This window comes from Perna viridis, chromosome 12 (genome assembly GCF_037379345.1).
Source record: "Perna viridis isolate PV_CMFRI_1.1 ecotype Kerala chromosome 12, ASM3737934v1, whole genome shotgun sequence".
NCBI classification, from domain to species: Eukaryota; Metazoa; Mollusca; class Bivalvia; order Mytilida; family Mytilidae; genus Perna; species Perna viridis.
The window spans coordinates 13,404,462-13,418,153 of record NC_142456.1 but is presented as its reverse complement, the minus strand read 5'-3'; the positions used below and the strand labels follow the sequence as shown (position 1 = coordinate 13,418,153).

General features: G+C 33.7%; 1 protein-coding gene across 1 annotated transcript; it reads left to right on the top strand.

Annotated features, from left to right (window-relative positions):
* The first annotated feature begins 4,821 nt into the window (after positions 1-4,821).
* LOC148601274 (uncharacterized) lies at positions 4,822-13,459 on the top strand. The gene is made up of 4 exons (XM_088555976.1): positions 4,822-5,667; positions 10,999-11,083; positions 11,426-11,663; positions 12,324-13,459. The coding sequence occupies exons 1-4, from the start codon at positions 5,642-5,644 to the stop codon at positions 12,983-12,985; spliced, it is 1,011 nt and encodes a 336-aa protein (XP_088412102.1). The 5' UTR covers positions 4,822-5,641; the 3' UTR covers positions 12,986-13,459.
* The last annotated feature ends 233 nt before the right edge of the window (positions 13,460-13,692 follow it).

Genomic DNA, 13,692 nt, shown 5'->3' with positions numbered 1-13,692 from the left:
ATCATCCAGCAATGAATTAAAAACTATATGAAAGGATGGGGTAAAGTAAGCCCTATTTTTGACCACTTAGTTGAGAACAGATGAAATGGGAAGTTGTCTTTGTTGTATTTAAAATAACATAATACCATTGACATCATCCAGCAATGAATTAAAAACTATATGAAAGGATGGGATAAAGTAAGCCCTATTTTTGACCACTTAGTTGAGAACAGATGAAATGGGAAGTTGTCTTTGTTGTATTTAAAATAACATAATACCATTGACATCATCCAGCAATGAATTAAAAACTATATGAAAGGATGGGGTAAAGTAAGCCCTATTTTTGACCACTTAGTTGAGAACAGATGAAATGGGAAGTTGTCTTTGTTGTATTTAAAATAACATAATACCATTGACATCATCCAGCAATGAATTAAAAACTATATGAAAGGATGGGGTAAAGTAAGCCCTATTTTTGACCACTTAGTTAAGAACAGATGAAATGGGAAGTTGTCTTTGTTGTATTTAAAATTACATAATACCATTGGCATGACCAAGCTATATTAAAGGTTATGGTAGAGTAAGTCATATTTTGGACCACTAAGTTCAAATACACAGGAAATGTATATTGTCATTGTATGTATTAAAAAGTCTTCAACAGATTATCAAATAACTGGACAAACTGGTTTTGTTATCTTTATCAAATATGTTTTTTTTAATGACCAAATAATTGGAAAAATGAGTGCCCAAGGTAAATCATTTGTTGAAAACCTTTTGACTTTATTATCATAACAAACTTTCAATTCAGATTGAAACTTTTGTCAACTATCCTTTATAGGTTTCTCTAAAGTGGGCACACATAGAGCTTTTCATACCTCCTCCTTCGTGCATTTAAAAAGTTTGGTTTAAATCACCATTAAGGGTGAAAACATTCATTTTTCAATATGTTCAAGTCTTGCACAGTATGGTATGCTATAGATAATATGTGTAGTAAAACTGTTTTAAATACTGATTTGCCTGTTTCATTTCTACTTCAGTCAGCCCTGTTTGTGGACAAGGTATACACAGCTTTCCATATTCTATTAGATGTTTGTCCTTCGAATATTGTATCAAATTACCAACAGTATAATTGACATTTTATTTACTTTTTGTTCAGGTCAGTCAATGCATGTAGACAGTAACTGAATCGACAAATAATACTCCAGATTTTTAAATTTGATTTAATCTTCCAAGTTCTTACAGTTATTTAATCAAGGTTCAATGTCCATCAGTTTTCCTGTGCTCAATATCATGTAAAACACTCCACCTCTTCATTATATACACATCATTATGCGACGTAAGTATTTGATAAGTATCTGGTTGTGAATTCCAATTGGTGACTGTGTGCCATCGTTTGGGTTTTCGCCTTAAAAGATTGTATTGGTTGATTGATTGATTTATTGTTGGGGTTTAACGTCCGAGCAGCAATATTTCAGCCATACTCAGACGATGAACATGAAATGGATGATAAAATGAACATGAAATGAACATGAAATGAAGATGAAATGAAAAAAGGCATGGGACACAAGGATAATAGGGTCCACAAATTTTGATTGCCACTAGAAAAAGGGAGAGATGGGTAGGGTCGGGCAATTTAGCCTCCTGTGGCGGAGTGCAAAGGTTCCTACTCCCATCGAATACCACAGCAGGGTTCTTTAACGTGCAAGGAACATCTTTCCCAACACGGAGCACCACTATGGTTTGCGGTCAGGTTTTCCGTATTATAGCCTGACAGCCCCAGCATGTAAAATGCCAAGGGTACCCCATTCCACCACCTGGGGCACACATCCCAGTTGCTCTGTGGGCAGAGCGCCTAACCCCCGGCTAGGTTTCTGAGCACTATTTAGTCGCCTTTTACGACAAGCTTAGCGCTGCTGCAGGCCTATTCTTTTAACACCCGGACCTGCACGGGGCTAAAAGATTGTATTGGGAAACACAGCATGATTGTATAAGCAGTGCCATGTCTCTTACACTAGGGAGTATTTTATATAGCCCTGTCTTCAGAGGCTAAACTTGTTCACCCTGAATTTCATATTTATTTCGGCTTCGAGCATTACCCACAACGTTGGGAATAGGAATTCCATTCCTCCATACTTCAACTTAAGGTTGACACCAAGTCCGTAAATAGCTTGTCAGATAACCTCTAAGCACTGTTGGAAATAGGGAATGGAACAAAAACGTGCAATTGAAATCAAGACTCCTAGCTATATTATACCATAACCGATCACTGGGTGGATCCAGTGTTTTTAAAAGGGGGCTTCCAGGCTATTTGCTCATTTTAAGTTTGCACGAAATTAACAAAAAAACAAACAAGGTGGTGTCAACCCCGGAACCCCCTTCTCTCTGGATTCGTCGCTGCCGGTCTTCCAACGCGGGGTTGGGGGCATCCATTAAGTGGCACATTCTGGAAAGTCAAAGAAATCGTTTCTGTCTCCACAGTAAAATGACTCATTTAGATTTATATGTTAAATTAGATGGTTTTATAGTTGTCTAGAAATTGTTAAACTGTTATTTGGAAACCCGAAATGTGATGGACGGAAACGAGGATTACTATACAACTCTTGACTCGTCGAGAGGGGATATCACAAAATGAAAAAAATGCCAAAGGTATTTGGATCAGTCTAAACGGTCGACCCGAGTGCTGAATAAAATGTAATTATTGGTGTTATCAAGTATTGCGCTACCAAATAAAGTCATAGTTATCCGATCTTCCCCAGTATCTGGAAGATTGTCTATGTATAATCTACGTTGTTCTACATACAGAGGACAAATGTACATTTATAACTTTATGAATACAATGACATTCTCTGGCAACAAAGCATTAAGCACATCATTCGTTACATTGACTCACGCTGTTCCTCGGTCAACCTTGGACACCAAACAAAGAACTAACCCGTTGAAATAATAAAGTACAAATAGAATAATAACGTGCACCTGAAATTAAAATAATTTAATCGGATCATAACGCACGTCTGGCCCACGGAAATCACTAGTAACAATAAATCAGGGATTATCACCATTCAAATTAAAAGTTTCTGTTTGTTTACATGTGTTTGAATGGAATATTACTAAAAAGGTTGGTCATTCATGTTTATTTTTTGTTTATTTTTTTCTATTTATTTTTTTTTAATAAGTGTCATGTATCATCTTCATTGTTTGACCTGCATGTATCACTTCTGCATGCCATGGGAGAAGGAGTTGGTATCCCCGTTTACAAGTATAGGTATTCCACATTGTTTAATTTAATTATGTTATTATCTTCCAGAAATCACAGTTTTTGGTGTAAGTGTTAAAATTACAAAAAAATACCGTTAAATTAATTTTCTTTTCCCTCCATTTTTGTTCTCCCTTGACTGTGTTCAACATACAATGTATTAGGGAGAAAAATAAAACCATTGTAGCGTATTCTGCGATTTTTAACACGATAAGTTGGCCTTCTTTATATTTAAAACGTAAAATATACAAGTTTTTACCAGTTTTATTAATAAAAAAAAAGGTTTTTACTTTGATTCCTGAATTTCTGAATTAATTGAATAAATTTCAGATAAGTCCATATGGTCACTAGGACGGAAACGGTGTTATTTCATTACAAGCTGTAGCTTTTGGAACATGTGCAGTTTTGATACGAGTTTTTCAGAATTTTTTTCTAATTTTTGTTTATTTGAAATTTTCGTTTCTTTTCAGATTAATATATTTTCATCCCCAAAACATAAATAACTTTAATGTAAAGAAACCCTTAAAACACGTGTAAAAGTAATGTAATTGCGTTACATTTTCAAAGTTTGATTGTAAAATGTTGTAATTTACCTGCAATAAAAGACTAAATTATATTTAATACATATTTTGCATGTTGACATTCTTGAAAGCAAGGACGGATCCAGAGAGGTTCCAGAAAAGGGAGGTGACAGACTTTGCTCATTTTTTGTCCAAATTTTTTAGTCCCCGGAACCTCCTTCCCTGTATCCACAACTGGAAAGTGTATTTCTAGGTCACAATATCTCCTGACCTTGACCATTTTTAAGGATACTTAAAACCTTAAAAGCAGAAGGATAAAACCATAAAACTCCATAGTATTCGCATGATAATATTTGCTCTATGGTTGCTGTTCGTATATATTACAATAGAAACGAGTTCAATTAATGATTGTATTATGCACCCACATAGAATCTTTTGAAACGCCCTTCTCTTATATAATCTGTTCTTGAATGATTTCCAATAGCTATGCTTTCCCTTTTGGTGAAACTATACTCTCATTCTTTTAATACGTCATCATTTCAATAATTATTTTTTAAATATGGAATTAATTTATGAAATCAGATTTAAAGATAGTCCACAAATTTAACTAATTCACGCCAAACTACTCAATTACTGTCAAAATGGTAGATGTAATGCCGTCGTTTTGTGGTGTATGGCTTATTTTCATTTAAATTACCCTTTTTCTTTGGTCAAATTATACTTGGGGTCCCTGTAACAATACTTTGAATGTGCTTAATGCTGAAAATTATAATAAAATACTTTTGTAGTTTTACCATGCATTTAAATGCAAGGGATCAAAGCAGACATTGCAACGTTGGATCAATGTTCCTTCGTCTTCAAGTAGTTTTATGATTGTCGTGAAGTTTCAAGTATTGCGGTCGGGAAAAGATCTCTAATGTGTCGCTGGTGCATTTGAAAAAAAATCAACATGCTTGTTATCAAGTTGTCATATCAGAATTTCGTACCAAAATTGACACTAGATAATAAATTTTAAATCTAAATGCAGGGGAAAAATGTGTTTGATGCGATAGAGCAAAGTAATTCATGGATTGGAAATATTGCATTAGTCATTAAAACATCACTCTTGAACGACAAAGACATCGTATATGTATTTTAAAAATTGAATGAAAATAATTGAGGCAAGACTAGACCAAGTTGTAGAGACTAAAAAGGGTTGACTTTTTTTAACTAACGATTATTTGCTTTTGTGTTAGGGCTCATATGGTACATATGAACAGTAGCGGGGATTTACAAAGGGAACCAAAAACCATTATCCTAAATATTCCATTAAAAATACATTACTCTCCGATTAGTTTCACAAAGTATAACTCTTTTTTTTTTTTTTTTTTTTTGAAAATCTATTTAGTAAGGACTGAAAGAGGGCTCGGGTCGTCCCTTTTAGATATGATTATGATGAAATAGGTATATAAATTACCGAAAACAGCGTATATTAAATTGAACATGTCGTTGTCATCCTCTCTAATTATTCTACATAATTCACATCATTGAAAACACTTCACCCCTCCCTGACCATTCGTGCAATATCGACGTTAACATCTATTGAACATTGCGTGCTATCTTATAAATGCATTTAATCGAATTGTAATCAGTTGTAGATTTCAATATTGAATTGATTTACGAGTATAACTATAAGTAATTAAATGCCTCGGTTACTCTTTATCAGAAATATTACATTTTTTCCTACATTGTTACTTTCTTCTCTGATGGGGTCTGTCGTGGTTGCTATTAGAAATGGAGCATGCACAACCAGGATGACAATTAAGCTTAGAATTACATGTACATGTATGCGTGTTTTACAAACTTTATTCTGCATTTGTTATTACAACTTCACCATCGATAATTCACGATGAAGATTGTACCTATCTCTGACGAGTAAGTAATAAGTACCAACTCATTAAATATACCTTAGAAATTTTGGTCTATTGTTTTGTTTTGATTATGTTTGCTTTTGTTTCATTTCTGTTAATGTTTATGTTTTTATGTGTGTGTTTCTGTGTGTTTTTGTTGTTTTTGGTTTTTAGTTGGTTTTTTTATTTTTGGAAGGGGGGGGTTGGTAAAGATCTTAACAATAGATAAGAACATTTTTTAGACACACGGTATAAGAAATTATTTTTGGTGTGGGGTGGGATTGGTCCTAATAAGTGTAGTAAAACTGTTATAAATACTGATTTGCCTGTTTCATTTCTACTTCGTGGACAAGGTATACACGGCCTTCCATATTCTATAAGATGTTTACCCTTTGAATATTGTATCAAATTACTAAGTGTAATTGAAATTAAATTTACAATATGTTCAATGCAGTAAATGCATGTAGACAGCGTTTTAGTAAAATAACAATAGGAAAATTTTTAAAATCGTCTAACTCTTCTTCGTTGAAGGTTCTTGATGAAAAATTAGCAAGCTTTTACCATACTCACTACAGTTTTGACTTACTCATAACATACTCATATATAGGAACTAAATAATGAGACCGCCTGTAAAATGTGAGTAAAGAATTTCCCCAAACACACCCTCCCCGAACCATGCATGCATACACATTTTTTTTATTTAGGAATTCTTGCTTTATCAAACCAAATTGAGTTTTTATGGAGATATTGTTTTGTTTTGGTTTTTTTTGTCGTTTTGTTATGTATTTTTTTTTATTGTTTTTAGTTTTGTTATTTTATTATTTGATGACATTGTTACGTGTGATAACTTGATAAACTACTAGTGATTTTAGTGAAAGTATAAAAAAGTATAAAATTCAAGCACAATAAAATAAAAAGAAATTTATTATTTGTAACATCGAGGACGGCGGGGGAGGGGCGGGGTACTTCGTTTATATCATGACACTTGGTTGAAATTAATTATTTCTCCTTAGCTAGTGTGAATAGTGTTTGACACGTATCACAGAGCTGCATTATTGTCGATAGGTTATAGCTGGATTATACTCACTTGTAATATAGCAATAAGCATAATTATATGCTTTCCCTTCCGGGTCACCTGATGTCACTCCTGGTTTTTTGTGGCAGTTCATATTGCGAGTGTTTTATTTTTTAATTATGTGAATTATTGTTTTCCTAATCTTCAGTTTTTATGTGTAATCTTTTTTATTCGGTACGGTACATTTGTGTATGAAGATCGTCTCTGCTTTATGTGTTTACAGTTCAGCCATGTTTTCTTTGGATTTTAACACTTGTATTTGAATCACCTCACTGCTGACGCTTCGGTATTTTTTGCCGATATTTGGCACTATTCTAAATAGAGAAAAACATTAATAAAATGTTCGGAGGGGAGGGAGGGCCAAGTGTTATGAGATAGCAACTGTGGTAATTTGTCTAATACAGAGACGTATACTAGTATACATATTGGTAATCGTAAGAAGTTGGATTATATCTATAACTAAACAAAATATTCTAGAACTCTTGTGTTGAATCTACTAATTATACAATCATAATATATTTATGAAGTGAAAATTGACCTGAACTGGCTTTTAAATACACGTATATACTCTAAGACTAAATTATGTTTGACGTTGATAAACATTGTTGTTATATGTTGCAGTTCATTGCAAATATTTGAATTGTTTGTAAAGAAAGAATTGAACAGATATGGACTGACCAGTTTGAGAGATGTGCACGAACTCTTAAAGTCGTTCTAATATAAAAATTTAATTGAAAAATAAATAAATTTAAAAGTAAAATTTGACAATGGGAAATGTTGTTTATCCAGTCGAATAAAAGCGAACATTTAATTTACACAAATATTGTTCTTACTTTAAAGTAAATAAAAGCCCAATAAGCCTTTGAAACAGATTTTGCGATATTTATAAAATCCTAAAAATCCCGTGTCAAGTGCTTTAATATCGAGACATTACAATAGCTATACAGTAAAACCGTACGCTGATAGTAATCTCTTAATTAAAAAATGCATTTTAGGCTTAAAATTCCTTTGGAATGGGACAAATAATTTTCAATGATCTCATTATGGTTTCGTTCTCACAGCTTGAGAGTGCTTCTTGTCAGGGAAAACGGTAAGAAAACAAAAATGTTGGTAAATAATCTAACTTAGTAATTTTTCTAACTAAACTGCTCTTGGCACTTTTTGGAAACATTAAAGTGAAATATTATTCATGTGCTTTACACATTTTTTAGATCCTTTTAACGAAACTTCTCTTTTCCTATTGATGCGTTTCTTTTCTGCATAAAATACAGAAGACTTTTATATACTCCGTCGGTGCAATTTGTCCAACCAGTCAGTTTTAACATTTTATTCTGTATTGGAGTTTTGCTTTTATTTTTAACAGCTCTTCATTGTTTATTGATCTATTGGTACCCTTAGTAATAGGCATTGTAGTTATACACCTTGGATGGGGAATTTCTGTTTTGTTTTGTTATTGTTACTTTTTTTTGGATTTTTTTTGCACTTTTTCACTTTGATTTTCCCTTTACATCTGGTCTTGTCATTCCTTAATGGTAATAGAATACAAGTTATTAACTCGTGTTAAAAAATGTACGTTGTTGTTGTTTGTTTGTTTGTCTGTTTATTTTTTTTTTTCATGGAATAAAACTTGACTGGCGAAAATTTAAGTAATACCACGTAGTTATCAAGCAGTATTGCATGAAATGTGTAACTATAGAATTAGATTAGCATCCGATATCTTATTGATTTATCTTGTACGTCCATCTGTCTTGGCGGAACGTAAATTATGATATACCGGTGTCCATCCGTCCGTCGTTCACACTTCGCACAATAATTCAAAAAAGCTGTCATCAATTTTTGTGAAACTTTGGTGAATTGTTTCCTTCTATTTACGTGAGTTCCCTTTCGATTCTTATAAATTTCCGCTTTTATGTATTCGGAAATTAATCAAACTCCTGGAGCAAAGTCAATGAAACTTAAGTGAATTGTTTATTTAATTGTTTACTTATTTTAATGTAATTTCCCTTTGAAAATCAGTTAATTACTATTGATGTTAGTAAGAAATCAATTTCATTTCTTATGATTATTGAATTATGATTTTCCGTTTTCGAGGTTTGAATATACTGAAGATGTTTTCAAAATGCTGAAATTTTTTATCGACAGCATATTTGCCCAGTGTGGTTGACGCATTTTTCAACAAACGCTCGGTATTCCAATGGAGAAAAATTGTGCTCCTCTACTTGCTGACCTACTCTTATAAGGCTGACTTTATAGCTGATCTGATCCAAAAGTGGGAACATCGTTTAGCAAGATCATTTAATATCTGTTTCCGCAATATAGATTACTTATTATCGTTAAACAAATCTAGTTCCGGGGATTTTATACATCGCATCTACCCCAAAAAACTTGAAATAAAGGATACTAAAGACACTGTGAAGTCAGCCTCATATCTTAACCTACACGTAGAGATCGATGGTAAAGGAAAACTATTGACCAAACTATACGACAAACGCGATGACTTTTCATTCCGTGTTGTAAACTTTCCTTTCATCTATGACATTCCCTTCAGCATCTACAATATTGGAGTTTTTATATCACAACTCATACGTTATGCCAGAGCTTGCTGTAACTACGCAGACTTTTTTGTATCGCGCTAGACTTCTTACAATTAGGCTTCTGGAACAGGGTTATGTTGCTACAAGATTGAAGTCATCACTTCAAAAGTTTTATGGTCGTCAACAGGAACTCGTGGATCATTACGGTGTATTCATCAGCACTATAAAAACTGATATTTGTCAGCATGTCATTGTTTTCCTTAACTCTTTCGTCTACCCTGGACTTGACTTTTTATAAGCAACTCGGTAGGCGTTTCTGGAAAAGCAGAGGACGACTACCCTACCGATGCACCCGGTCCATGCTTCCAGTTTTTAGAGGAGTCCAAGTTGCTCATTTACTTTTGTTACTTTGTATGTAATATTTTCATTATTGTATGTTCTTTGTTGTGTGCGTCTATTTTCCATGTTAGGTCTTTGTCCTGGATTATATTCTTTTGATTTCCGCTAGAATGTTGGTTCCCTTGATTACTCTTTTAACATTATTTATAAAAGAGGAGGGATTTTATAATTGCACAATAACATCAATGTAAGCCTCTTTTTGATTTTTTAAATTGGTGTCAATATTAAATAACAATCAAATTGAAATTTGTATCAAGCTTGTAATGTGTCCAAATTTGCCCCATCTATTCAGGGTTCGACTTTTGCGGGCGCATCTACCTGCTCTTCGTGGAACCTTTTTTAAACTGCGTATTTGCACATTTTGTCTCTTAACATCTTCAAAATTTATGTGAAATTAACTTTATGACCAATACAACAATCATGTGTTGTCATTTTTGTTGAAAATGTTTTCATTTATAAATACCATGTAATTGAGCCCTTTCATTGAATTACATTTACGGCGCATATCGTTAAAATATGCTAATCTTATTGGAAAATCGGCTGCACACGTTATATTTCACGAGTCAATAAAATACACTTTCGAATATGCCTTGCCTATTTTCTGTGTATATCTTAAGTTTCATGGAAATAAAATAAAAGAAACATATGAAATTGAATGCTAAGATGTGTCACTTTTGATGTTGTTTCTAAAGGCGTGTAAAAGCGTTGATCGATCGCACATTTTGGATATGAAGCGTTAGCGCGCTTCATTGAAAATCTGCTTACATGCTGATGAAACACAGAAAATGAAACAAATTCTTCAATAACTCAGTAAAAAATATGGTTCTCAGTCAGTGTTTTTAGTTATCTGTTTTCTTTTTGCATTATGAAATTCCTATCGCATTATTTGTAATGGAAAACCATATATTACTACCTCCCATTACAAGTAACTTTGATATTTTTAGCGAAAAATAACGGTATGGCATGAACGAAGAGTTGTACAAGTCTTGTGTAATTATAATGATCTTTGGGTTAGTTAGAGTACGTTTTGAACGTCAGACGCTCATCGGAGCTTGATACTATAGTGTGTAGTGTTGAAATAGCGCTGAAGGCTGGTTATATAGAGAATAGCGAGAAAACGTTTAGTAGTACATTTCGAAAGTTTGTTTCCTAAGTAAAATTCAGTAACATTTTTTACAGCTGTATCCTCGTTGCTATGGGGCCAGCCCAACTCTTACATGAAAATGTACTGAAACCAACAAATACGAAAGTTCAAAACTTCAAAAGAGACTTTACTTGGTTCCTGTTGAAATATCACTTAAAAATTGCTCCTCAGAGAAAAAATATCAAATACGTCATTTATTTACAGGGAGGAGAGATGTGAGCTTTTACCCACCCGTATTATGGATGCATGGGCAGATACGACACCAGATCAATCAAAAGTTTTCCAAAAGGTACTTGTAAATGACTTTTATATTTCTAGTTCAAATCAATTTGCGTCACATTTTGTAACTATATCAGCTCTCCATAATTTTTAACTCGTAAAAGCATGCTTTAAACTCTAAAAATACAAACAACAATCATCTCACATTATATCATCAGACTGAAATGACTTAGAAAATAGATCTATTTTCATCAGTAACATTTCTTGTCTTAATGATACATTGCTAAAATGATATACTGATGAATTGTATTTTGTTTTTTAAAAACCTTGTACATGCACATATATCTGTATTAATCATAAATATTGTTTGTTCTTATTATTGATAAAACAAAATTATCTGAACTTTGAATAGATAAGACAAGTGGTTGAACTGAGACGAACGTCAAGTGACAGTGCTGTAGTCGATTTAAATAAAGCCTCTCATGTCCCTATTCCGTATGGAAAGGCACCCTACAGATCTCGAAAAGCCAGAAAAATTATACAGAAGAATGAATCGAGTCGTCCCGTGCCTCGAGGTACTTGGATTCCAGGTGTTAACGACGACAAAGTCAAGAGACCGACGCATTATATGCCATCAGAAACGCCACCGTGTGAGTTGAGCAATTTCATAAAAATGTTGTTGATCAGATGATTTTAAGATTCATTATGGTCCTTCTCCTCTCTCCTTCAGTTACTCGAATACAAGTGCATACAAATGTTCTCGAAAGAGTTCGCGCTTTTGAAAGAATGGAACAGAGCACCATTTGAACTTAATAAACAGTTGCGTTGCGTTATGGCAACGCGTCATACATATTTCAAAAAAACGTTATAAATTGTTACTGACTCATTATAAGCAACTCGGTAGGTGTTTCTGGAAAAGCAGAGGACGACTACCCTACCGGTGCACCTGGTCCATGCTCCCAGTTTTTAGTGGAGTCCGAGTTGCTTATTTGCTTTTGTTACTTTGTATGCATTATTTTAGTTACTTTATGTTCTTTGTTGTGTATGTCTGTTTTCCATGTCTGGTCTTTGTCCCTGTATTACATTCTTTTGATTACCGCTATAACCTTGGTTCCCTTGATTACTCTTATGAAAAATGACTGGTTTTTGCCGAAGTCGAAAAAAAGGTATCTCGGAAAAAATCCATACTCTCTTAAAAAAAATCAAATAGTTGCTGCCTTACAGAATACCTGTAAATTCATTCTCGTCATGCCAAAAGCTGTGGTTTTTTATACAATAGTCTATTGTGAATTTTTCTTTTCATTTTATAGCCACAATGAGGCAGCACCAGCGGCGAGTTTTGTCTGCAAGTTCAACAAGTAATACCTCAAAAAATTTGTGTTCATCTTTTAACACTCGGTTCATGCTCCCGGGAAACGTTTCTACCTCAGACTCATCGAGTTCTAGTGACGGACCTATGGCTTTACTCATTAGAGACGACTCGAATATTTCGATACGACAACCGAAACCTTCGAATATCCGAAAAACAAAGTCTATGCACGAAAGTACTCATAAAATTATTCAAGTAGCGGCTTGCAAAGAACCTCGTTTTAGTACATTGCCACGAAAATTGGCGCCTCAAATAAGCAGAAATGAATCTGCCAGGAGTCTTAACAAAGTGCCAATATTTGATGCATGTGAGCTCGATGAGCAAAACAAAATTGATGGTGGGTTACCTGGCATGTGTGATATAACCCCTCGGCCAGTTTCAAAAATCCAGAGAAGTTGCACATGTTGCAGTATATGCGAGATGACGTCACCAAGATCTGATAACATTCCTGGAAATCTCTGTTCATTCGGAAGCCCAGACTGTTCATGTACAACGTGTATATATAACTCTAAAGAAAAGCCCGGATTAGTGCAATATAAACATGGAGATGTGATAAAGACTTTTGACTGGTTGAACCATTATGCAAAAGAAACAGCTTTGTGATTGAGTAACCAACATTTTTGTTTGTTTCTACAGTTATATAAAACCTGTTTAAGCTTATCAAGGTTGATCAAAGTTTTCTCTAGAATACAGTCTACAGAATTTTACCAACTTTTACTACTGCATGCCAGGACAAACACCCCTATTCCCAACTCATTTTTTTTTTATTTTGGAAAATTAACTTCGGACTAAGAAAAAAGACCTTATGCCATTTCAAAATCATAGCTGAAATTTCGTTCATTTATACCTTATGTCGGTATGTGAACAAACGAAGAATAATAATGTTTTAAACATCAGTACTTTTACTAATTCCATGTCCACTCAACCTTCGTCATGTGTAAGACTAGCTTTGGAGATTAGCACCGTGTACGGATTAGTGAAAAGAAACTATGTCAAGATCTACATTTAAAATCCCAGTTTGAAATCTATTCATCTGTATTGTAAATTATGTTATTTTTTTAATCTATCATTCTATGATTTCCTGAACATTCACTAAGTTCATAAACTTCAATGTACCACAGGTACGTGGGATAGGAATTTATTCAGAAAACTTCACATGGATAGTATAAATGCAATATTTGCTGTCAGAACACAAATGATTTAGTAATTTCACAAAAAAAAAGACCTCAAATACCTGTGCAATGTACTAGTACCGTAAATAATTCTAGATCACTTCCGTTGAAATGTAAACATATATATGGATCAGGATA